We start from the raw sequence: 25,444 nt of genomic DNA, 5'->3' as shown, positions 1-25,444 counted from the left end.
AAAATTCAAAATTGAAACGCTCTATAAAAAATTCTAGAGATTTTTTTCATAAAATTGTTATATATATATATATATATATATATATATATATATATATATATATATATATTCTTATCCATACGAAGATTCTTTTTCACCTTCCGACTATGAAGACACTAAATTAGCATAAAGGACAAAAATTCCACAGCATAAGCAAATATTACTACGCAGTGGTCCTGATTGTAGAGTATCATGGAGGGAAGAGCATGGCATTTAAAATTGGTATGGCAACCGTTGGCGATCTCGTGAACCTTTGTCCCCTTTCTGCATGGGAGTTGACACTGGCATTTGTTTATTGGGGTTGGAGAATCTCCAATGCGAACCCACCCCGGCTTCATGCATGTGGCCACGCCCTCTTCCCATGCGTCCAACAGGAATCACTGTGTGTCGTCCATGCAGTTGCTCTTCTATTTGTAATTTAAGCGGTCTGTTTATGTGATGCATGTTTTTTATGCGTACACGCAGACGAGAGAGACGATGGATTCAAACGTGGATGAGATCCCCTGTTGAAGCTGACTCACGCAGAACCTTTGGTGGGTGTCGGAGAACATCCATCCTCCGTGGATGGCGTTATAAAGAATGCTCGAACCTCTAAAAGAAAAAAAAAAAAAAAAAAAAGAACAGTGAGGTTAGGTGGATCTGACCGCTTGACCAGTTATGTTATTGTGTACTCTGTGCTACTGCTGCTTGGATGGATGACTAGTGTCCGTCTGTCCTCTTTTCTTCCGCCTGACAGTGGATCGTCGAGAACTGCCTTGCCTAAAGACCCGCCGCGAACATTGGAATTTAAATGTCATCCGGTGCCAGTCACTCTCACATGCCACTCTCTCTCTCTCTCTCTCACCATCCGTATGCGTTGCAGAATTGAGAGCTTCGCCTTTCCTCCGTGTCTTTAATTTACTGGAAATAATATGTTATTTGTGTTTGGAGAATTTTGTCAAAGTGCTTCTCCTTTTGCTTCTGTTGTAGTAAGAGCAGACCACCGTCAGACCATTGAAAGTTCAATTGAACGGATGTGTTCTCACGGAACAAAGTTCCTACAGGACCAATTCCAGTGTTGAGACTAATTGATCCGTCTTCTGGTCAATGTAAAAAAAGCATGCGTCCACACTGCCGACATTGTTTTAATCATCTCATTATGCCTCTAAAAAAATCTCTCTTTGTCCGGTTGCTGAAGGATTCTCCTTTGACTGCCCCTGTAGTCATACCGAAAACAGTAGCTAATTCCTCCTAGAGTCAATCATGTCAGTGTCAAGTGAAGTTTGAGCTGGAAAACGGAGTCTCTGGGAAGTTTGTATTCCTCCGGTGCAGTTTCCTTGTTCCCCTTGGATCGATCAACCATCCTTCTCACTTTAATCATGGAGGCCATCACGGCAGAGAGATCAATACTGATGCAAGAACTTAGAGCGGCCACTGGTTTATCTCCATGATAGGAGTACAGTGTTACCATCAAGAGCCTCCGACGGCATCTTCTCGCTCACCAACTCAAATTGCCAAACCCCAATTATGGAGCCTTGCCGGGGGTACCTGTCACCCAATTAATAAGAAAGCTACTGATGGTTTCCAGCCAAGCTTACTTGTGAAATCCTTCATGTGTTGGTTCGATCTTGGAATGCCTGAACCTGAGCCAAGTCAACTTGGGTAGGTTGAAACTGAGGTCTCAGTTGGGTCATCAATATGATTCGACGTTGCTTGTTGGGCAAGTAGGTCACCAGAATTCCCTGTGCGACGAAAATTGTCGTTGACCCCCATCTGCATTCAGAAAGAGAACTATACCAAATACTAACTATACAATACCAACATAAGCTTCCTTCAAAAAGAGGTTCATCTCTGTAGATTGTAATTGTTTGCAACCATGGCTTATAAGATAAAAAGGATCTGATATCGAATTCTTGAACATTTTATTTTGCAAAACCTCTCTTAGTTTGCTTCACTAAATTCACCAACACGTTGAGACGTCGAAGTCAAACTGTGTGCAAGTTGACATGCATTTCAGGGATGCTCTCAAACAAAAGAAAGACACAAGGAACTACAAATCAATTATTTGACAATCAAAACTCAAGCACTAACCTCACCAATGTGGATTTCCTTTCAAGCGACGAGCACCTTGGACAACAACAATAATTGGAAACTTCAAGGCATAATTCTTACGCATCTTCTTCTCCAGATAGCATATTTATACATCGAAAAAGAAACTGACGTTGTGTCCAACAACTGGAGACCTTCAGTGTGTATATTCATGAACTTGGTACCATCGGAAACAACCTATTAAAATGTCATGGGTACAAAGACAATCCTCAGAGACCTTTTCAATCTCCCCAATAGTACATACATCTTGCTCCCAAACAGGAAAATACATCATTACCAAGCACAATCTAATGTCCTAATATTATCTTGTGCTCTATTCTGCTTTCTGCTATGAGAAATATGCCTGCCTAATGTGTGCTTCTCAAGACTAGAAACCATTTACCTAATAAGCAATATTGCATTGTCAAGAGGAGGCTAGAACCTTGATCGTTTATTCTAGATTAATTCCAATAGAAAAAGAACAATACCCCAATGCATAAAATTCTGGTACTGTCACAAGGAGGTGACGCTGACAACTTTGGCAACAATATAATGCTCTAGATCATACAATCAAGTAAATGGAAGAAGGCAGCAATAGTCATCATCACAGATGTCACAGAGGATGAAACAATTGAGTTGTGTAGCCCTGCTACCCACTTATGTTTCACTTCTTCTACATATATATATATATATTTGTTTCCCCATATTCTTTTTCTATCATCTCCCTTTCCTATCACCATGCCTATAGTAAATCACCTTTACTATGGAAATTGCAATACATTTTGTTTTCTCACTATTCCAATTTCACCCTTAACCAAAACCAATTAGAATTGGTCCTGGGAAGAAATTCTTCCAACTCCGAGATGGCTTGTTTCATGTGATTAGAAGCTCATATATAGATATATAGCATGGAACAACGAAATTTAGAAGGAAAACATCTTCTCCAATTTCTAATACACTAATCAACCTATGAAAAACTTAATAAACCAGTTTCTGTCCAGCTTAAGCAATGCTCATTTTGACACTGTAACACAAGTTCACATTGTAAGACAGCATATCACAATGAATTAGCAATACATCGTGACTTGAACTACAAATTAGCCATCAAGTAGGTATTATCCCATTTTCCTCCTCAACAGCCAAAAAAGAAAGATAAATGTCCCTCTGACCTGAAACTCTACATTACCATGACATGAACATATCAAAATCCATTCATCATCTCCATCATAGATCCTTTTGGCTCATCCTCCAATGTGGTCTAAGTATCACTTGGCATAAGCTACACAGCCTCAAATTATTCAAGGTAACATGTCGTGCCTTCTGTTGTACTCATCTTATGTGTACTCTCTGCTAGTACGGCCTAGCATCTTACTCTTAGCAAACTGGTGAAGATTATAATAATTATCAAACTCAAATTGATGGCAGAGTTCCTTTCGCCAACTTTGGCTCTCTGCTGCCAACAAGAAACAACATTCTACTGCAGCAAACTCGGCCAAATATTTCCATAGTTACAGTTCAGGTACCGATTAAGGCGAACAAGTGAAAGGAAATACATAGAGGATGATCCACTATTCACATATATGGAAAGAAAAGCAATCTACAGTACAATCATGTCTCGTTTATGTAAGCCTTTTCAACTGAAAGCAAATATACAGATCCAGAATTAATTCAAGGAAAACATCTTCTCCAATTTCTAATACACTAATCGACCTATGAAAAACTTAATAAACCAGTTTCTGTCCAGCTTAAGCAACGCTCATTTTGACACAGCAACACAAGTTCACATTGTAAGACAGCATATCACGATGAATTAACATTACATTGTGATTTACACTAGAACTACAAATTAGCCATCAAGTAGGTATCATCCCATTTTCCTCCTCAACGGCCAAAAAAGAAAGATAAATGTCTCTATGACCTGAAACTCTACATTACCATGACATGAACATATCAAAATCCATTCGTCATCTCCATCATAGATCCTTTTGGCTCATCCTCCAAAGTGGTCTAAGTATCATTTGGCATAAGCTATACAGCCTCAAACTATTCAAGGTAATATGTCGTGCCTTTTGTTGTACTTATCTTATGCATACTCACCGCTAGTACGGCCTAGCATCTTACTCTTCGCAAACTGGTGAAGATTATAATAACTATTAAACTCAAATTGATGGCAGAGTTCCTTTCGCCGACTTTGGCTCTTCGTTGCCAACAAGAAACAACATTCTACTGCAGCAAACTCAGTCAAATATTTCCACAGTTAACAGTTCCGGTACCGATTAAGGAGAACAAGTGAAAGGAAATACGTAGAGCATGCTCCACCATTCAAGTATACGGAAAGAAAAGCAATCTACAACACAATCATGCCTTATTTATGTAGGCCTTTTCAAGAGAAAGCAAATATACAGATCCAGAATTAACTCAAGATGACAATGATTGGTTGCATCAAGCATCCAATAAACAGCAAGCGTGAAACCCTCGCATTGCAAGAACCACTACAGCCAGAAATAAGAAACCCTAACCCGGGAATCAAGAATTTGAGGCAGCTGCGTCTGGTCCATTGACCATCTTCGCTGGCGTCTGAGTTGCCATCTCGGCCATACTTGTGGCGGCGGCCTTCCGTTCGTAATCACGCCATAGGTTGATCCCCTTGGTGCAGATAACTGAGGCGCAAGAGATCGAATAGAGCATTATTTTACGCGATTAGAAAGGTTAGTGACGAGGTAGAAGGAAAGAACATATGAGGCGCAGGTAGAGAGGGAAAAGGAGATACTTCCGGCGCCGACAAAGTATAACAACCGGACGAGCTTGGTGCCGACTTCCCCCTGAACCATGTCGATCGCGTCGGGTAGCGCTCCGTCTCTCGTCACGGGGCACGCCCACGCCCTAAATGATGCGTACGTAGATGGGCCTCTTGGACTGGTTTAAGGGGGCAGCCCATGGATTCGGAAACAGATCAGGCTCGAGTCAGACGATTGTAAAACCGTCGGCCCGGACGGACCTGACTGAACCCGGCTTAGGAAGATCATTTCTTGTCCCGAACCAAATAGGACCGTGAACCCTGAAATCCGGAACCCGACTCGGATTAACTCGAATATTCACCTAAAAGAGCATATGGAGACAAATCTATTATAGATTCGTAGTCTCAATTGCTTCAGGTTTAATTTGATTTGACCTCGATTGACCAATCATAATCTCTATAGCACTAAAACAAAGAATGCAACGCTTCATTTGAATACATCGTGATTCACAACAAACTCAGGATCGCAGGTGTCTCCGTTATCTGCCGCATACATATACCTATAAAAGTCCATCCAAGGTTCCGTCCTGTATGAAATGAGGCAAACAGCCTATCGTTACAAGCTGCACATCATCATAATTATCTTCAGCAGTGATTCCAAGAGAAAGAACTCATAACCAATAGTCATGATGATATTAAGAAAATGAGATCTGAGATCCTTTTTAATGGAGAAATACAACGAGGCGAGTATCTTGTACTGCCTGCCACTCGACTCGAGTATCGACCTAAAAAAAATGTATGGAACTACTTCCCCAACACAACAACAATCACACACGGCTAAATGGTGTCAAACCAAAGGCTGTCATGGCATCAAAACCAGCCTGTGTTCAATGATATTATTCCAAAACAATTAAATTCGACTTATACCATTCCCAATTAAGTGAATTTCTATAAGCCCACTGCCTGCTGAGCCTTCTGAATTTGATTCAAGAATATCCACGTCATCTGCAAAACAACCTCTTTTTAAGAATCCAGAAAAATAAACCATTCAATGTGTTCACAGACCGACAGCAATACATTTTTCCTACAAGTGACAAAGCTTTACCATGACGTGTGGAGCAATTCGGACACAGTAGACGGGAAATCCGGTGTAGAATTTGAAAGGCCCGCCAGACTTTAAGGTCTTCATCACACAGTCCAAAGAACCAGTGTAAGGATACTTCCCAGTGGCATCAGGCTGCATCTTCTGTATTTGTGTCTTCACATAATCAAATGGTAAACTGCAAGCAGATGCAAAGAACCCTGAAACAGCACTTGCCCCTGAAATGAAAATAGAGTAGCATCAGGACAATCAGCAGCAGAAGTACTAAATATTGCCATATGGGCACATTTTAAAATTCATAATTATATTACCGAAAGAAAAAACTTGGTATAGGTGTTAAATATGCAAAGTTCAAGAAGTCCATAGAGGCATATTCCAGATCAATTCCTACTTAAACTATTGTAACTTCTGTCAATTAAATGCATGAGTTGAATACCATAACCATACTTGACAAGTAAAAATGAGAAGATATGCCAGAAAAAAGAATTACCAGAACAATAGATATTCAGAATATAACTTGCAATCTACAAGAGCTACTAAGCCATTTAAAAAAAGAATGATCACACCTACACAAACAAAGTGAAAGCATCTGCAAGAAAAATTAAACTTATAAAACACATACAAGATTATTCATGAAACTGATGCAGAGCAAAGAAGTATAACCACATTAAATCAAAAGCAAACTTTATGAAAAGCAACCAAAGTCTTTCCAAACAATTAATGTTTGGCTAAAGATCTAGCCTTTCAAGTTTAAAAGACAGTTTGAAGTACACCAGAGATCACAACAATCTTCTAGGAGCTACTCTAGATTATCATTGATTTTATAGCAGAGGTGGTGCTTGCTATGAAACCTCAAAGGCTAATATCTTGTAACCAAGATCTAAAATTTTAGAATGATCAAAAACTATCTGACGAGACATCCTGAAATATTCTTAGGTGAATACAATTTTAGAAAACCTCTGATGTAGGAAGCTATATTCAATTTAGAGACTCAACATCCGTAAAGCAGATTTCATAACACAAAGGATATCCACCAGATCAAGAACCATATATTGAAATGTTAGGAGGACTATCACTTGCAAAAGTCATCAATATTCAATAAAGAAAGATCAATAGACCAGATGGCATTATTGCTTTGCATCTTACCAATTACAGTGCTAACTTCGCCAAAACCAAGAGAATCCCTGAATAGCTCAATGCTCTGATCATATGATGCAAGCATACCCATATTTAACGACATCGCTCGTACTACTGTAGGACCTGCACCTTTCCATAGAGCCAAAACCCCTTCATCAGCAATGATACGATAGAGTGCATGGAAAGCATTTTTGTAGTTTCTTCGTTGTGCTGCAGGTAAAGTTGCATCAGCTTGCATCCTGATGAGTGCTAAATCAGCTGGGCTTCCAACACTTGCTCCAATTGCTCCAGCTGTAAGACCAATAGCAGCTTTCTGAAGCAAAGGCAGTGGCTTGCCATCATTAGCCTCGACAGCTTTGTTTGTCAGCACCCTAAACAAAAAAGGGGGCCAACAGGTGATTGAAAATAATCAACAAGAATAATGACTTGTATTTATATTCAGAGCCAAACTTTGTGACATTAGTAATCAAGTATATCCATTTCAATTTAAACTAAAAGAAGAATAATAATATCCGGTTGCCAAATCCGATATAGGGTAAGTCTTGGTGCAACAAGAAGGTTGCTCTATGGTGACAAGGGTGACCAAGATTTGAGTCACCGAAACCACCTCTTTATTTGCAAAAGATTATGCACGTTGATTCTCCTCAAAATCCACATTGGTGGGATCCTTGTACACTATAGTCATTTTTAATTTTATAAAATCCTTTAGATTAGGTTGAATTTTACAAATTTGCTAACTAATCATCAACATGGAATGTAGGCCACACAAACACAATCAAGTTAATCCACGCCATACCATCTTCGTCCGAGAGGAGACTCTATGGAAAGTCCATAGAAAGTAGAAGAAACTTCTTAAAAGAAATTTATGACGCAACCACAATAGTATAGCTTCATTTGCAATCTCAACTTGTTTCCAAAAATTTCCAAATAAGATTGTCAAGGATCAATCTTGTCCAGTTGACCATTTTGCTTAGAGTAAAAATTGAAGGCATTCAACTAGAATAAGTATACAACATGAATACCAAAAAATGGCGCAACCACCTTGAACTCATCTTTTAACTGGTCACCTTAAACGCCATCCAATATGTAGAATCGACGACATTTCTGCAAATCTAACACATTCTACCAGTTCGGCTAATTATCTAAGCCTTTGCAAACCTCAAGCACAGGCTAAGCAATTTGGATCAGTTTTGATTTATAAACGATGCCAATAAATGCCAAATCCTCAGAAAAAGAAAATCCAGTATGCAGGCTTAACTAATTGTGAAATAAGACCATTTCGAGAAAAATTGAAGAAAAAAAATACCTAAAGGAACCCAATCGTGCAGTCGTATAAGTAGCTTGCCTTAGTAAACCAGCTGATAGTCCCTGTCTCAGAACAACACACCAGAATGATGAAAAATGATCCAAAACATGACTCCAATAAACAGCGAGTTGGCATTTATATTGTGGCAGAAAGCAAATCACGTTAAGCGAACCTTGTAAAAGGAGCCAAATCCTTCGTTGGCAAGCATGTTCTTCGTAACTTGGACAGCTGACCCCTGACCCAGCTGGATCCTCACCTGAAATTCATACAATATTCTTCAAACCACCGGATCGTAACTCAAAAAAGACCAAGCTAGAATTAGATCACAGATCCACAGAGAGGCCATCGCTAAATCTCGTAAAAATATGAGCTTTCTAGCACGGAAAGAAGAACACCATTTTCCAAAAAATACAAGCTCTCAGATTCCCCAGAAAACACAACATTTATCATGATCATATTTCGATGAATAAGAGCAAAAGTGCATCGAACCAAAGACCGGATGAGGGGAAGGAAGATCTGCGGTATACCTTGACCATATCGATGGGCTGGATGACGCAGGTGGCGAGCATGCCGGAGGCGCCGCCATTGACAAAGGGCTTGATGGTGCTCCAGACTCCGGACTGGCTCCTCTTGGGCTTCCCCTCCGCCATCTCCACTCGACGAATCAACGAGATCGCGTGCGGCGACGGGGCGACAGCTAAAGAGAGGGACGGAACCGTCGGGGGCGAGTGGAAACCTAGAAAGAGACGTATTTATGTTCTTCGACTCTCGCTTCGCTTGGCCCACAAAGCTGGGTCCTCAGTTGATGGGCCAAGAAGACTGCGGCCGCCTGCTTTCGAACCAGATCCGTCGCGTTTATTACTTGCTGCCGAAGACCCGCTGCCTACCATCCCTGTGAAAGGGAGAGCCGACGGTCTTTGTGTCGGACCCATCACGCTGGAGCCAGTCAAAAGCAGGTAGTTGACGAGCGCGGGCCCACCGCCTGTATGTCCTCGGTACTTTTTCTCTATATAAATGAAAAACAAATGGAACCTAACACAAAAAACGTGCTGTTGAAACGTTGCGGTTGGGGTAAGCATTCTTCTCACCGGTAAACGTCGCGGTGTCACCCAGCAATACCGAGACATCACGGCCTAACAAATCAAACAAAGCGGCATCGCAAGGGGCGAAGATGGCGCTGGCATCTTCGACATGGCTCTGACTATTTATTGTTTCACTTGGAACAATTGGTTCAATTATCTCATCAACATTATTGATATGTGTTGAGATAAAACAACAAGCAAACAATCCCCTCCCCAGTAGCTGCTGCTGTTAACCGGATGAGAGTCCCAAACAAAGTAGACAGATAAACAATAATCCTTATTCCAAATTAAGGTCGCAAACTTTCCACGGACGAATTAGTTCACTCTTCTTCTGCAGTTCGATCTGATCTCTCCCATCGTTCCAGTCAGCGGGCTGACAGCTCCCATCTTCACCATGGCCGCTGCAAAGTCCCGAGCGACCGCCGCACCGTTGGTACTGTATAGCCTGATGCTCTGAGCTGAGGATGAGAGGAGTGCCATGCGGCGAACTGCTGCTATAGATACTGCATTTGCACTGTTATTAATTAGAGCCAGACCGAACCAATTGGTCTGACTGAGTCCAGTGGTTTACGACACTTGAATTACTACTACAAATTGCCTAATTTTTTGACTAATTCTGGCTACTAGAACACAATATGGACCATTTTTGGAAGTTTCATGGATGTTTCGGTGAGAGGTATCCATCTATCAACTCACGTTTCCTTTTGATTTATGTCTATGACAATTTGGGTGGTAATGACGTCTGGTTTCCTACTAACATCTGGTTTTATTAAGCCATAGGTCATTGTTTCCCAAGCAAATCCTCGATAAATTCTTGGTCTATAACATTTGGTCGAAATAAGACGTGTGGTTTGATTTCGATCCAATTGAAGAAATATTATGAGTGCATAAAGCGCATTTTAACTCGTTGGCTGGTTTTAGCATCTTCAAAGTGCATCTTCAAATTTGATGAGATCGAGGCCGGCTTGGAGTCAAGTTGCCTTGGCGAACCACTCAACACAAGGGGTGTCATGGTACCAAAGGCTAGATTGAATAGGAATTCTCTTGATCTAATCTTTGGGGTTGTTTAGGATACTGGGTGATTTGTCAATTTATGTGCTTTTTGTCCCCCTGACTCACTTTTTTAACTGTTTGATGATTGTGATAATTATTTTCTTATTAGCACATTGGTCTAACAAAATTAGATGTCATAAGTCTAATATAATTCTTTGAATTCGGTATTATAAAATTGAGTTTTATTGTCAATAATTATTGTTCTCGTGATCCCAAAATGGGTGGCTCATCCGAAGTGCAAATTTTATAGTGGCCCATGGACCTATCGAGAATACCTTACAATGACTTTTTTTTTTTTTTTTGAAAAGGAAGATCATCATAAGCTAATAATATTGGTGCAACTCTTTTGCATTTCTCATTAGCTCTCCAATGATTAATTCTATTGAAAACTTCATTAACATATGATAGGTTGATACTACTACTCAAGTTTAATGTTTGTCAACCGATGATCACGTTGTTCACTGAAGGAATGTCTATTATTATAAATTTCGTCGATATCGCCTTGGAGTAGGGCTCCATCTCGAACATTATATAGAGATTGATGGTGCCAAAGGGAGAGATAGGATAATTAGTGAATCCCATTAAAGAAGAGAACATCTGGGTTGGATTATTGGTCAATAGACCTAATTTTTGAAAAATATTATAATAGAGGATATCACCATAACTATATACCAGAGTGCCGATCATTCTTAATGAGATCCTTAGCGCATAATTACAATTCATATTGAGATGAACTACTTCTTCGTCAAATATTATCTTCAGTGACTCTTCATCTTTTGACACTTCTCAGTGTTGACTCTACATAAGTTTTACGGGACAATAAATTATCCCCTCATAAGGTCAATCCATCGATTATAATATTGATTTATCTTTTCATTGACCCCTATATTTAAAACGAGGGTTCTAAATACCTATGCATAATGTGTCCAAGGTATTCTTAATGGATAAGCTCCTTGATTTGCTCTTTCAAATAAAGATAATCCTTGGTGTTGTGATCATGATCTAGTTAGATCTTATAATACTTTGATTTATCTCTTCTAACTAACGGTGACCTCGTCGAGTAATAGCTTTGCAATAGCCCATTCTCTTTCATTTAGAGGAATACCTTGCTTTACAACATGTTGAAGGGGGTTAGCTTCGGCCTCGGGTAAGATGGTCCAACTCAATTGGGTCCCCTTCACTAAGATAATGTCGAGTTGGAGTTGGGGCTAGTTGCTCCTACTTCAATCATTTATGTGATTGCTTGTGCTTTCTTAAGACTATTGCTTCAATATTTGTTAATATATAATCAAAAAAGTTGAGAGGGCTTGAGTTCCATCATGAACACTTGTGTGAGAACTATGGGGGGAGGGCAATAAAGTCTGTTTGAGGCCAATGTATCATTCTCAAGTCATACCTCATACTGTTATATAGAATGTATGACATATTAAGGCATTTAACATGTTATACAATATCATCTGAGCATGGAAAGCTATGACATGCTCCGTTGGGTCTGCAACTATGTCAAACACTTCTAGGGTTAATAAATCGAAAGCTTACGAGGATCGGTTCCTTTTGAATCTTTTGGACAAATAGGAACTCAACTAAGGTCTGGTTGGTGGGATCCTCCCCCCCCCACCCCTCTTCCCCTTTAGTTAAGTGGATATCCTCCAAGTGTTAATCCATTTGTTGTAGTTGTTTAAAAGGTGTACTATATTGAATTCTCTAATATATTTAGGGTAATATTGAGGCATAGTAGATCGAGGATGATGAGGTTCGGTAAACTCAACAATGGGAGAATGAAGGTATGACAAACTATAACATCTCGTCAGCGTTTGAACCTATTGTTTTAAGTTTTAAAAAACCTTGATTGGGACCAACATGTGGGTGGCTATCTCTATCAATTCAAAAATGTTATGATCATTGAATAGGTGCAAGTATTGCATTTGGATCTATGTCAAGTGGTAGTGATGAGGGTTAAGAACATCAACTGCTACCCCCTCAAGGTAAAGCTGATATGGGTTAGGGGCAATGCACTATTGCTCAAGCATTCGTTGAGTGGATTGACGTGTTGATATGCTTACGACATATGCCATCCTTTTAATAATAAAATAATAAGGATAAATCTATGATGTCTAAATTAACTTGAATCGATTCAGACTTATATGTGTAAGATGTATGAGGTGACCAAAGGGTATCTCATATGATCTTCGAAGGTTTGAGATGGATTCGAAAGAGTGCTCGACTGACCTATACGAAGATAGAGGTTGAGTGAGTTCACCCTATAAGCATGGAATAAATTTAGTAAATAATAATCGATCTTGATTGCCTATCATTTCTAGATATAGATAAATTTTTTTAATCATTATTTTAGATTAATATTCACATATCTGATTATTGACCGGGTCTCACCCTGTTGCTACCGACTGTTTTGCCACGTATATTACCATTTGTCGAGTTAGGATTTGGGGTGGGGGTGAATATTTTCCTGGTAACACTGTCACATGGTTCAGATGTGGGCGAGATAAAAGAGCTTTGTGCGTGTCATCCAGCTAGCCAAACACCGGAAGAAGATTCACGGGGATAATGTGTCTGTCTCTCTTTCGTTCTCGTGTGTGCATGGGACAGCCATGCCGCATGTTATCTTGAGACCTTTGAGCTGCAAGCAGGACCACCGCAGCAATTAACGCACGCCCGAGACAGTCACCACACGAATCAAGAAATAATAAAATCCGACTCCCGAATGGGTAGTCTTCACAAATTCTTTCTGCATACGTACACGTATAAAAATGTTGTATGACTACTTGCAGTAAAGAATTCGTGCAATCTCATCAGTTCGCCTTCCGGCAATTCAATCTGATCTCCCCGGCGGACCCCGTCAAGGGGCTAATGTTGCCCAGCTTCACCATGGCCGCCGCGAAGTCCCTGTCGAAAGCCCCGCCGTTGGAGCTGTACAGCCGCACCAGCTCATCCGCCGGCCCGCCGTTGAACAGCTCCTGGTCGGAGTGCAGCAGCGCCCTTCGGGCCATCAGGTCGCGGTAGTAGCTGACGTCGAACCGGTTCGGGCTGGTGGGGTCCAGTGGCGCCAGGTTTGCGTCGCCGCCGACGCTCGGGCAGAGTCGCTTCCGGAACATGGCGAACCCGGGGTCGACGTTGGCGTCGCTGTACACGTGGGGCCGGAAGCTGCTGCACTTCGCCACGCCAACGGTGTGCGCGCCGGAGAGCGCCGTCAGGTCCCGCAGGTCGAGGCCCTTTGCTGCGAACTTACTGATGAGGCTGCTGAGGTTGTCGGAGGCCGGCGGGAGGTTGGCGTTGGCGGCGTCCTTGCTCGCGACCCTCGCGTCACGCCGGCCCAGCATCACCGTCCAGGACGGCCCCCCGAGCTGCATGGCATCCGGCATGCGTCAGTTTTACGTGGCAATCGAAGCCGAATTGCCAAAGGAAATAAATATCCGGTGGCGCTCACCAGGCTCACCGAATCCCTCGCGGCGAGGGCGACGACGTCGGCGCAGGACACCGTCGCCAGGCATGCCGCCTCCACTCTGGATTTAATGGCGTCGACGACTTCGTAGCCGCGGAGGGAGTTCATGTTCCCCATCGCGTTCTTCTCGCCGGCCATCGTCGGTGTGTCGTCCAGGAGGACGGATGCATCGCAGCCCTGAGGAGTGCAAACCATCAGCTTCATCAGCAACTCCAATCGTCCCAAGAAACAACGACGACGATGCGTGAATCCTATTCCTCGCATGTGAATTCTAAGTTCTTGCTGTTCAGCATAATGTGGTAGTCGAACGTAATCAACTATACAAGGACAGCATCACAATTGACGCCGTCCACCGACTTGCGTGTTCGATCGGGATTCATGTTAGGATACAGCTGGATAACTACTTGGGTCTATTTCATTGAGTCAATCGTACACGATTGATTGAGAAGCATTGTCCAGAAATAATAATGAATGTGTGGGACGACGGATTTCGCTATCATCAGACGACACGTTGATATCAACCGACTCAAAAGTACATCTTTGCTTCTGCTCCCCCGCGAGCCCAACGTAGGGGGGGCGGCGGCTCATCGATACGACTCCCTTACACCACTCGGTTGCCTAATAACGACAAAAAAGATGACCGGTCCAATAATTAATATAGATCGGAAACTTTGACTCCAGACGTTCCAAACTAAGCTAGCCAATCAAATTAACCGACATAAAAGGATCAATGGTGTGTGAGTGCATCTTAAAGCGAATCTAAAGCTCACATCTCCATCCTGGTGTTGCTTTAAACGGCAGAAACGATAAGCCATTTTAGCATCGAAAAATTGTGTAGGATTCTTCGTTTTACGGCATAGGTTACTCCCCGTTGATCTGTGTGGTTGGTTGAATAGTCTTGTCGATATTGAACGCAGACATTAAAAGATTACTATGATCGTGGTCCTCAACATTCGTTCCAAGCTGCACGCGTACCAAAACCGCGTGCTCATCGACCGACCGCGTGTTAGCTGGAAATGCTTCGTGCATGTGAGAAGTGATTTCTGTGATTTGATTAGGAGAATTAGAGGGACAGCTGGTGGTCACAGTGCACCTCTTCTGAACTCCTCACAGGGCAAGCAAAGTTTTCTGATGAGCAAGAAAAAAAAGGAGGAAGGAGAGGAATTAGGGAAGTGAACTTACATTCACAAAGCAGTCATGGAAGAAGAGGCGAATCATGGAGGCGCCCATCCGAGGATCCTGGGCGACGACTTGGGCCATGACCGACCGAACGATGGTCTCCAGGTTGGGGCACGTCGTCGCGTAGAAGGCCGGCGACAGCTGCGCGCGGGCGGCGCTCGCCAGCAGAGAAAGGATGGCGACCGCGAGGAAACCACCGGGGAAGGAAGCCATGGCTGAAGAAGAAGGATGCAAGTGTAAGACACCAGTCTGCCGCCTGGTATATATTTATAGGCAGATAGATAGAAACCGGTAGACCTTCTTCTCCAATCTCCGCACGTAAAGCTGGCCAGAGGCCAGTTTTGGATCATACACTGCCACATGGTTCAGATGTGGGCGAGATAAAAGAGCTGTGTGCATGTTATCCAGCTAGCCAAGCACTGGAGAAGATTCTTGGAGACGTGTGTCTCTTTCGTTCTCGTGTGTCCATGGGACAGCAATGAGGCGTGTTATCTTTCGACCTTTGTGATGCAAGCAGGACCACCATAGCAATCAACGAGCCCAAACTAAACGTGTAGGATCCTTGATTCGGTGATAGGAGTAACATGGCATGGGCATGAGCTTCGTAAGTGTTCCGAGTGTCTCTTTGCGCGAATTAAACACCGCTAATTGGAATCATTTGTAGCTAATTCACGTTGATGAGGCCTAATCAAGGCTAAATTGAGATTGCTTAAATGAGGAGCAGCGCAAATGACGCTTCAAGCAGCAGATGGTCCAGCGAGAGGATCGCCGTCGCTTCAACCTCGGAAGGTGCGACGGAGCTGTCACCACAGCTTTCTTCTCGGCGTTTTGTACCGAATTCCGTGCGCAACCAGACAAAGCAGCGGCCAGTCCATTTGGACTTGGAAAGTGGAAGTGTCACTGCGATGGGATTACGGCGGAGTAGTCCCACGGTTTACAAAGCCAATAGAAAGGCTCACTTCGAGAAAGAAGAGAAAAAACTCGAGATCAAAATCGTAAAAGGAATGGAAGTGAAAGTGGTCAATGGAAGGATGTATTAGCTCGCACTAGAAAATTTTGGTTATTCCGAGGTTGTAAGTGTCACATTGGAAGAAGGCGATCGACGTTCCACCATATTATCTTGATGCACTAAATATATATCAATAATATTCATGTACGAAGAGAGAAATAAAAAGAACTATAGAATAATCCTAAATGATAAGATTTAAAATAACGGATAATATATATTGAGATCGACTCATATCTTAATATACTTAAACTTCTAAATTAAATTGATATCAAATATAATATATATATATTAATCCCAACTAGCATGATCATATAGACTATAACACCGATCATTCTTCGGGAAACAGTGATGTTGGAAATGATATAGAATGGTTTTCTATTTTAGTTTGATTTTTCTAAACCATATATAATCAAAGTGAGTTGGGTATGGGTTTAAAATTTGGAAATCAATCAATTATTTATTGGACTTTGTGCTATACATCCATTATCAATTATTATAATTAGATTTAAGTTTTATTTTTATATTGTTAGATTATATGATATCATTTAATTATATAAGATATATTATATGTATGATTGAATTCTAATTATGATTATTGATCAATGAAAAAATGATATACGATATAATTTTGTTATGAACTTTTTGAATTACTTATTCTAGATCCCCTGCTGGTCTATAAAAGAACAATACTAACAAATCTTCTTTCATCCTTCATTTTATCATGCTTATAGCATCATATGTAAAAGATAAAAAGAGAAGAAAATTCAAGTTTATTTCTTTTTATAGATCAGCATCACCACAACTTAAATCTGATGACGATGTGTCGTAGATATAAAAATTTTCTAAATGATATTGAAAAATATGTATCATAAAATTTAGATATATTACTATTTTATTTTAGATTTTGATTATTTATATATATATAAAATAATAATGTAAGGATAAATTTTATGTTTACACATGCTCGATTACGTGCGTCATAAACCTTGGTCCCATGTCGAATGTGCTATCATAGGATCCTAACCTAAGTATAGAATCCAGTAAAATCTACACGTGCGGCGTCTTACCGTTTCCCGAAACGGGTTAGGATCCGCGACAGGTGACATCCGAATCCAACCTGACCAAAACTCTAATTAACTAATAGAAATGGAAATCCAGCTGATTAAGGTGTGCCCATCACGTCGGTCGTCGGCGTGCCACATGCAGGCTGTCGCTTGTGAAAGTGAAGGCTTCGTTTCTCGCAAGCCGCCATAGAAACTGTCGGGTCCAATTTCTTAAGTGGCACACAGCATGAGAAGCAACTCATTAGGTGACACGGAGGAGTCCAACTCAGTGGTCGGCTGCGACAAGCCGCGCCACCGCTTTTTCTTTCCTTCCATGTGCAAATCGGACAAATTTGCCACGGCGTCCGTCTCAATGATTAAGGTCGGTGTGCACACAGAAAATTCACCGGAATTCATCCGTGCATTAGGTTTTAACCGGACCGCATCATTGACAGATGTTATATGATCTAATATAATCGATGATGATAATATTGGTGATGTCCAATCAACTCGATTTTCTCGAACGTTCCAATAGGAAGACCGAATTCGGAAGAGATTTCAGACGTGATCCTGCTTAGATTGATAAAATAATAATATATAATAATTTTAATAAAATAGTAAATAATCTTGATTACTATATTTTTTTTATAATAAATCAATCGAGAAAATATTTTACAATAGATGAGGAATGTTTCCTATCCCATAAATCAATCGTGACCTAATCGTTAATCGGATCTTATATTTTCTTCATGATCGTGCTATTATTGAGTGAATATTTTTTATTAATAATTTATTAAAATGGAATAAATCACGTGTAAGTTTCAAAGGTGGTGTATTTAGACACGTGGTATCAACATTTGGTGGGAAGTTGGGAACGTACATTGAACGCCGAAACAGTTGTCGGTGGAAGAAAGATGTTAAAAGATGCCAGAAATATAGTATACAATCTTAATCGTAGGATCTAAACAGATCGTATGTGATCTCTCTCTATATTCTCAAGGCAATATTTCGTGTAAGAGCAATCCCTGCACGCATCTTCGGCGCCCGAATCTGAGCCCTCCATCAAGCGTTATAACAAAAAAGAAAGACCTCTCGTCCAACATTCCACGTGCTGCCACTTCACCCGCTTTGGCATACGCAAGAGTTTTATTTTGTTTCATTATTCATCTAATCCCTCTTTATTACTATTTTTATATTAAAAATATATAATATGTTGACTATATGTTTATAGTCGATGGTCGAATCATTGCTTGATACGTGACAACGTACTCAGTAAAAAACAACAAGGCCTAATCAACGATTGAGGTACATAGATATTAATCTAATATAAAATATTAAAAAATATTTTACTTATATAATAAAATATTGTTTTAATTAATATTTATTACAAAAACTCTATAAGATCATAGTAATCTAGATTGGTTATTGCTTACTCAATTTTTTTTAGTTTTCGTTCTAGAATTGACTACGACATTGGAAAGATCACATCCTGCTTTTCGTAGATCGATATTTGATCGAGTATCTAAAATTCTCTTAACTGTAAGTCGGACTTATATGAACTTAACTGTAAGTCTCTTAGCTGTAAGTCGGATTAATCTAAACATTGCCTTACCGCCAGCCTATTAGCCTTTTTTTTTCTTTCTTTTATGGAAAAATATGTCAGATGTTTTGAACCCTCAAATATCTAAGAATTATCTAAAAAATACAGTCCAGAACACAGCTCACTGTAACAAGGCAGAAATGGATGGACTTGTCACTGCCTCGATTAACTACAATGATAACAAGTTTGAAACAAAATCAAGGCATGAAATATACACTCTACTGATCTTAGTATCAGATGAGTCACAGCAGCTAAGCTTGTACAATTTCAACATAAAAAAATTGGCCCATCAGTGAAAAAAATGAAGCAAGCAGGAATCAATAAAACAAACAGTCATGACCTGACTAAGCAAAAACAAAAATCACAATGATGTATGGTAGAATACTACTGATTATAAATTCAAGAAAAAGTTAACCGGTTCAAGCATGAAGTACAACCATAAGTAGGCAAACAATGGAACAGACCATATTACCAAAAATTCTAGTGGACAGAGCGATAGCACTAAATGAATCGGAACAAAATTTTCAAGATAAAAACAAAACTCTTAAATATTTGAAGCCTGCTTTCATGCCTTAGCTCTTTGAGGCTTGCTTCTCTTTGGCCTTCTGGATCTTCAAAACCTTTTTGACAATCTTCTGTTCTTCGACCAAGAATGCCCGAATGATCCTACAAATCCAACAAAGAAATAACACAAATATGAGAAATAAGAAAGAGCAATCATGATCAGCTCAGAGAGGCTTAGCTTAAGTGATGATCACCGACCTTTCCCTGACGGCGCTTCCAGATAACACCCCACCATAAGCACGGTTCACAGTCCTCTGGTTTCGGGACAATCTAGATCTCTTATACTCAGCTGGTCTTAAGTGAGGAATCTGAAAACCAGTCATCCTTTTATAAAAGAGGAAGAAAAAAGTTTGATAAACAGTAGAAATGTAGCACTTTGATTAACAAAAAGATAATGATTTAAACGAAACAAGAACTTCATCATCATACTCTGAACTTCCAAGAATATGCCATATGAAAGCATTTCACATTGCACCATTACACTTATGACATGACATTACACCATGTGAGCATCATAAAATACCACTAGCAATATCATAAAAAGAAAAACACCTCAAGATACAGGAAGAGAAAGAAATAAACAATATGCTTAGGTAATATACTTAAACATCAAATTGTAATGTATGCTAAAGATCATGAAACAAAATAGGCATGCTGATTTTGTTCTTCGACAGATATGTCTCATTTTATGTTTGTTTATGCTGTTATTCATTCATCTTCTCATTTTGGGTTATAGAATTACCAAAGGAAATGAAATGATATTTATAACTCATCCAAAGTCCAAGAATGTACTGGTACAAAAATAAAATTAGAAAACATGTGAGAAATATTTGTCCATTACGAGGCAACAAACTAAGATATCCTGATGCAGACACAAAAGTAAGCACTTGGTATAAATATACACACAAACACAAGAAATGCTGGCATCGTACATTTCGACAATAAGAATACAGGCATTTGAACTACAATTATTTATGATTTGGCAGACAAAGAAAAACGATAATGAGTTGCGTGTTCGCGAGACTATGCCTCAGCACTAATTTAGTCATGAGAGTTACAAAACAACGGAATTGCATACCCCTTGGATCCTCTTGCCAGTGACAGGGCATTTCGGCCCACTAGCTCGCTTGTTCGTGTACTGATACACAAGCCTCCCACCTACATTTCCGAATCAAACCGAGTTAACCAACCAGATCTTCCCGTAGATACGATCCATAAACCCTAGTCGCATATCATCAGGATCGAAGCCAAACATGATCATAGAAAACGAAAGACGACGATTTCACAACAGCCAACTAATAAGCAGCCCATCGACGAACCTAAGACGATAGCGAGACTGGATCTTTACCTGGGGTTTTGACGACCCTAGTCTGATTCGACTTGGTGGCATAGCTGTGCCTTTTCCTGTAGGTTAATCGCTGCACCATCTCGCCTCACGATCCCTCTCCGCCGGCTTTTCTCTCAAGGCGAGGTGAGGTGAAGGCGAGCGAAACCCAGCACAACCCACCCCGCCGTTCGGAGAGGCCTATAAAAGGAGCGGTCGCCCCTAAAAAATGACCTAGATCCGACGGTCTTCATTCATTAGATCTGACGGTAGGAAACTTGATAGAAATGTAAATAAATAAATGTACTTTCTTCACGACTGAGTTGGCTTTCCATTCTTCGGAGGTTTAGTTATGCGTTGAGATCGATGAGAAGACCCCAAATTGGGGAAGTTGGATCGCTCCATATAACTCGATATCCTACACCACATAGAATGGGGTTATTATAGGAAATGATTCAGTTAATGGGTCTATTAGGTATATATCCTACACCAAAATGGTCGACACCATGAACTTATTCATAGATGAGCTTAGCACCAAAATACCAGCAAAAGAAAGTTGTAGGATTTATGAAGAGTTTGAATTAGAAAAAGGCATTCGAAGTTGATAAAAGATGAATAAAAGTTCCAAGTAAACAAACACATTATCCACCATCTAAAGATCCAGAATACACTCCAGTGATTTCACTCAAAGAATTTAAGCAAAAATTCCACAGGCCGGAATCTGATAGCACCATGGACAACAACACGATGAGACCTAGGTCAGCCTCTGGGCAGCTTCCTTGGCTAGCAACTTCTCCTTGGCCTTACTTTTTGCCTGAGATTTGGAACCCATTATTCCACCACCCCACTTCCTCCTGATCTCATCAAACTTATCATTGAAGTTGGCCTGAAAGGAGAAGTAGAATCAGTATGGAAAACACACTACAAACAGCAAACAAATGAAGTTGCATGACTGTTGGGTCATCGATTCACCTTAATGGCCTCCAGTATCTTGCTGAATTCCAATTTGTCCTCGTTCTTCACGGTGGTCAGACACAGGACTGATGCGGTTTTCTTGTGTACAATCTAAAATAAATAATTTGAACGGATTAAATCTGTGTCAGCACATGAGAATGTGTTGGTTCGCTCTGAAGTTTTAGCAGAATTTCAACAGCAAAGGCAAGGCACCAACCGCTCCCAAACGGGCTTTCCCTTTGACGATACAGTAGGGGATCTCCATCTTCCTGCATAATGCAGGAAGCCAAACGACAAGCTCGATTGGGTCCACATCATGAGCGATGACCACCAACTGTGCCTTGTTCTACAAGCAGGGGCGTCAAGAAGTGAAGTTCACACTCTCAACAAGTTCTAATTTCTTTTTCTACTATACTTGAACTTTGTTTATCTAGATGATTAGGTGAGGTAGACCAAATATAAATCTGCAACGGTAAATCCAACGGAGAAGGGAAAATAAAACAAACCTGCTCAATAAGATAGGTGACATGATTGAGCCCATACTTGACGACAATAGGCTTCTTAACTTCAACAGTCTTCCCTTCAGCCTCAGCTTGTGCCCTCTTCAGAAGCCTTTCCTTCTTTGCAGCTCGGTCTTCAGGCCTGTACTTGAGAAGCATCTTGAAGAGATTTGTAGCTGCAGAAAGATTTTAAAGACAGTCCCATCAGTAATATGTGATGATATATAGAGACCAGATATTGCAATCTTATTTAAGCATGAATCCTTGTGTTGCAACAATCAGATCTACCAGAAAGAAGTGTCACATGTCAAGAAACATGCCCCAAAGAAAAAAAATATGACACTCTAGGCTTAAATTATGTAAAAATAAATAAGCCCAACAATTCAAAGCATCTCCTTGTCCACAATGACAAATCAAAACAAAGACAAATGCATATGGTTCCTAACATTAGGATGTAGTAGATAATCAGAATAAGATTGAAATAGCAATAATTTGGGCATAAAATAAGTACAAGTTACAAATACCAAGGCCCACTATATAACTTTTCATCTCCTATTACACAGAAAAAAACATAATCAGATAAGATATTTTTATTATACGACAACAGCAACAACCGTGTTATGCACCATAAAGTTCCCACTACTTGGGGTTGGGTAAACACATGTTACAACCATTTATTATTAAAAAAATGTTTGTAATCTATTCCTAAAACTGAACTATCATACAAAAAATTTAATTAAAATCAGATCATGTTCTTTATTTGCCATAATATTTAACATCAGGATCCAACACCTCCGATTGCAGGAGAAGGCTTCTTTTCCTCTTACATAGACCAGGTGTTGGCTAAAAAATGCCAAAATTGGTCAGTATTGTTGCGAAAATGGTGACAACCAACTGGAAATCACGTGGAACCATATTAAAAATTTATTGAAGCAATACAGGATCAGAAAAAAAAAAACCAGAACTCAGAAGATGACAGGCCAACATGGTTAAAAGTTGCGTAAATCAATCTCAACAACTGCAATTATGAATACTGGCCAAACTGACTGGGAGCAACTGCTCTGGATTCGAATTCTGGATCCAATTGTGTCAAGCAGAATCCAACTGATCCCATCAAAATCTAAAATTTTAAAATAATATGCCACAATATAAACATTGGCTTTACTCAAATCAGGGCACATCAAACAATACACAGGAACAGTAGCATGATATACCCCGTTAGTCTTATCAGTTGTTGCCCTTTTTTTTTACTTACAATGTAAGTTCCCTTAAGAATCACTCAAAAAAAAAAAAAACAGATGAATTGTGATTAGAAGTGTGCCAATTGGCCACCATCTTTAAAATTATTAAATGTCCTAGCATAATAAAAACATTTGTCATTTTTCACTCTCATATATAATTACAATAATAAATCATAACTATTATATCTCCATAGTAGAACTAGACTGACTCCAGATCAATTAAACTTAAACCATGTAAAAGTATTCGTACCTTGTTGCATCAATGAAGCACAGATCAGATGTTAATTTCATTGTGCAAATTTTTGAAAAGTTGGTTATACTCACACAATTCAGAATTAATAAATCCTGAAAAGGTATATGATTACCATTTCAAATCGATGTACTTTCCAGCTCAAAGCTATCTCTCCTTCGTTCCATGATTACTCATTCCACCAAGCTAAGAAAGCCTGTGCTATTTATTGACACCCATAATGAACCTTCCTCCGTGGTTGTCTAAATTGTAATTTACATGCTAGTTCTCAACCTTGCAATTGTGTCTATTTTCAAATAAACCATATACCCAGAAAGATCTGATGCAGTTTTATTAAGTTGTTAAATAAATGATGCAGAATTGCAGGTAGCTCAATATAGATTATGTTAAAAAAGATAAAAGAATGATGCAGGAAGAAAAATGTGAGTTTGCTTAATGAAACATATACATGGATAATTAAAATTCGAGTGTTGAGACAACATGTTGAAAGAACACCATTCCTGAACTAAAACATAGCTTGATCAGCATATTCACAATGAACAACATCAAACTGATAGAAAAATACGGATGATGAAATAACACAGACTTGATTATCTCATAAATGCATAAGCAATTGTACCAATCAGCTGTCAAGAAAGCTTCGATAGTGCTAACAACCAAAAAAAAAAACCACCTTCCTGTTTGGCAGCTCCTAAGTCAGTAATTAAGCAGGATAAAAACCAACCAACTGAAGATATATTTCTTCTTTTCTCTAACAAATGATGCCAAAAATGGTTTTATTAGCTAGACGATTCAACCAAGCAAGTTAAAACTGCAGAAAATGGAAGATAAAGAAGAGAGATTTTTAATCACCAAGGTTCTTGTCCAAAGTCCGAGTGAACTGGTTCAACGCCGGCGGGACCTTCAGTCGCTGCTTCAATATCCTCTTTTGCCTCTGAATCCGGACAACCTTTGGCCATTTCACGAACCGATGCAGATCCCTCTTCGGTGGCAATGCCCCTCCGATTCCAAATTGCTTCGGGCGCTTCTCGAACAAAGGGTTCACGACTTTCTCCTGAAATCCAAACACCAGCAATCGGTAATAGGAAACAATTACTCGAGGGAAGACATGAACAAAAAAACAAAATGCAAAATTTTACTAGAAATATATACAAGAATAAGAAGAATGACATTACCGGCTTCTTCTTGGCCGGAACGGGTGCCTTCCCACCTTTTTTTGGGGCCTGGAAGACGAAACTCCACGCGTGAAATGGTTAACAAATAACTAAAGAAGGCAAAACAAGTAAGATCGGAAACACAACACTCCAAAAATCTCAGATTCTTCATAAAAGGAGGACTTTTGCAGCATGACCGGAGGAAAAGAAGAGACATCGACGGCTAGTTCGTGATCCAACAACGTAGAACTATGAATTATTTGCAGACATGGAAGCTAAAAAAATCGAATTCTCGGAAGGACATGGCGCCGAGAGAGAGATAAGCATACCATTTCGTCTCTCCCGAGTTAGGGTTTGGAGACAGGGAGACGGCGCGGAAGAACTGGAGCGGCAAAGAGCGGCCCTTGGAGAAGAGGCTTATATATACACTACGCACCCGAGTATGGGCGTAATAGGGTTTTATGGCACCTGCCTTTCGCGTGCGCCGTCCCACGTCATCAGTATAACGCCGTGTATGATAATTAAAGAAAAACCGAAGCTGTGGTATTAAACCCCTTTATCATCAGCGTGCAATGTCAAACATGCATAAGTAGGAATATACTTGGGTTTGACACATCGCAGTTTAATAGTCTTTACCATCAAA

At 40.1% G+C, this 25,444-nt stretch overlaps 4 protein-coding genes across 4 annotated transcripts; all 4 read right to left on the bottom strand.

The window, feature by feature from the left end:
• Window positions 1-5,517: 5,517 nt before the first annotated feature.
• On the bottom strand, window positions 5,518-9,134 carry LOC104000855 (mitochondrial dicarboxylate/tricarboxylate transporter DTC). Its single transcript, XM_009422997.3, has 6 exons — window positions 8,916-9,134; window positions 8,561-8,644; window positions 8,389-8,450; window positions 7,092-7,453; window positions 5,949-6,163; window positions 5,518-5,848 (listed from the first exon to the last, which is right to left on the bottom strand). The coding sequence occupies exons 1-6, from the start codon at window positions 9,036-9,038 to the stop codon at window positions 5,792-5,794; spliced, it is 903 nt and encodes a 300-aa protein (XP_009421272.2). The 5' UTR covers window positions 9,039-9,134; the 3' UTR covers window positions 5,518-5,791.
• Window positions 9,135-13,225: 4,091 nt separating this feature from the next.
• On the bottom strand, window positions 13,226-15,473 carry LOC135650679 (peroxidase P7-like). The gene is made up of 3 exons (XM_065170199.1): window positions 15,166-15,473; window positions 13,969-14,160; window positions 13,226-13,885 (listed from the first exon to the last, which is right to left on the bottom strand). The coding sequence occupies exons 1-3, from the start codon at window positions 15,373-15,375 to the stop codon at window positions 13,334-13,336; spliced, it is 954 nt and encodes a 317-aa protein (XP_065026271.1). The 5' UTR covers window positions 15,376-15,473; the 3' UTR covers window positions 13,226-13,333.
• Window positions 15,474-19,186: 3,713 nt separating this feature from the next.
• LOC135650409 (large ribosomal subunit protein eL34-like) lies at window positions 19,187-20,893 on the bottom strand. The gene is made up of 4 exons (XM_065169714.1): window positions 20,727-20,893; window positions 20,457-20,536; window positions 19,577-19,686; window positions 19,187-19,480 (listed from the first exon to the last, which is right to left on the bottom strand). The coding sequence occupies exons 1-4, from the start codon at window positions 20,803-20,805 to the stop codon at window positions 19,387-19,389; spliced, it is 363 nt and encodes a 120-aa protein (XP_065025786.1). The 5' UTR covers window positions 20,806-20,893; the 3' UTR covers window positions 19,187-19,386.
• A 390-nt stretch (window positions 20,894-21,283) lies between these two features.
• On the bottom strand, window positions 21,284-25,241 carry LOC104000858 (large ribosomal subunit protein eL8y). Its single transcript, XM_009423000.3, has 7 exons — window positions 25,131-25,241; window positions 24,823-24,870; window positions 24,500-24,701; window positions 22,163-22,332; window positions 21,874-22,002; window positions 21,675-21,767; window positions 21,284-21,588 (listed from the first exon to the last, which is right to left on the bottom strand). Exons 1-7 carry the CDS (start codon window positions 25,131-25,133, stop codon window positions 21,457-21,459), a joined length of 777 nt encoding a protein of 258 aa, XP_009421275.2. The 5' UTR covers window positions 25,134-25,241; the 3' UTR covers window positions 21,284-21,456.
• Window positions 25,242-25,444: the final 203 nt, after the last annotated feature.

This window comes from Musa acuminata, chromosome BXJ3-10 (assembly GCF_036884655.1).
Source record: "Musa acuminata AAA Group cultivar baxijiao chromosome BXJ3-10, Cavendish_Baxijiao_AAA, whole genome shotgun sequence".
Taxonomy (NCBI): Eukaryota; Viridiplantae; Streptophyta; class Magnoliopsida; order Zingiberales; family Musaceae; genus Musa; species Musa acuminata.
The sequence above is the reverse complement of the archived record's forward strand: the minus strand, read 5'-3'. Positions and strand labels throughout refer to the sequence as shown.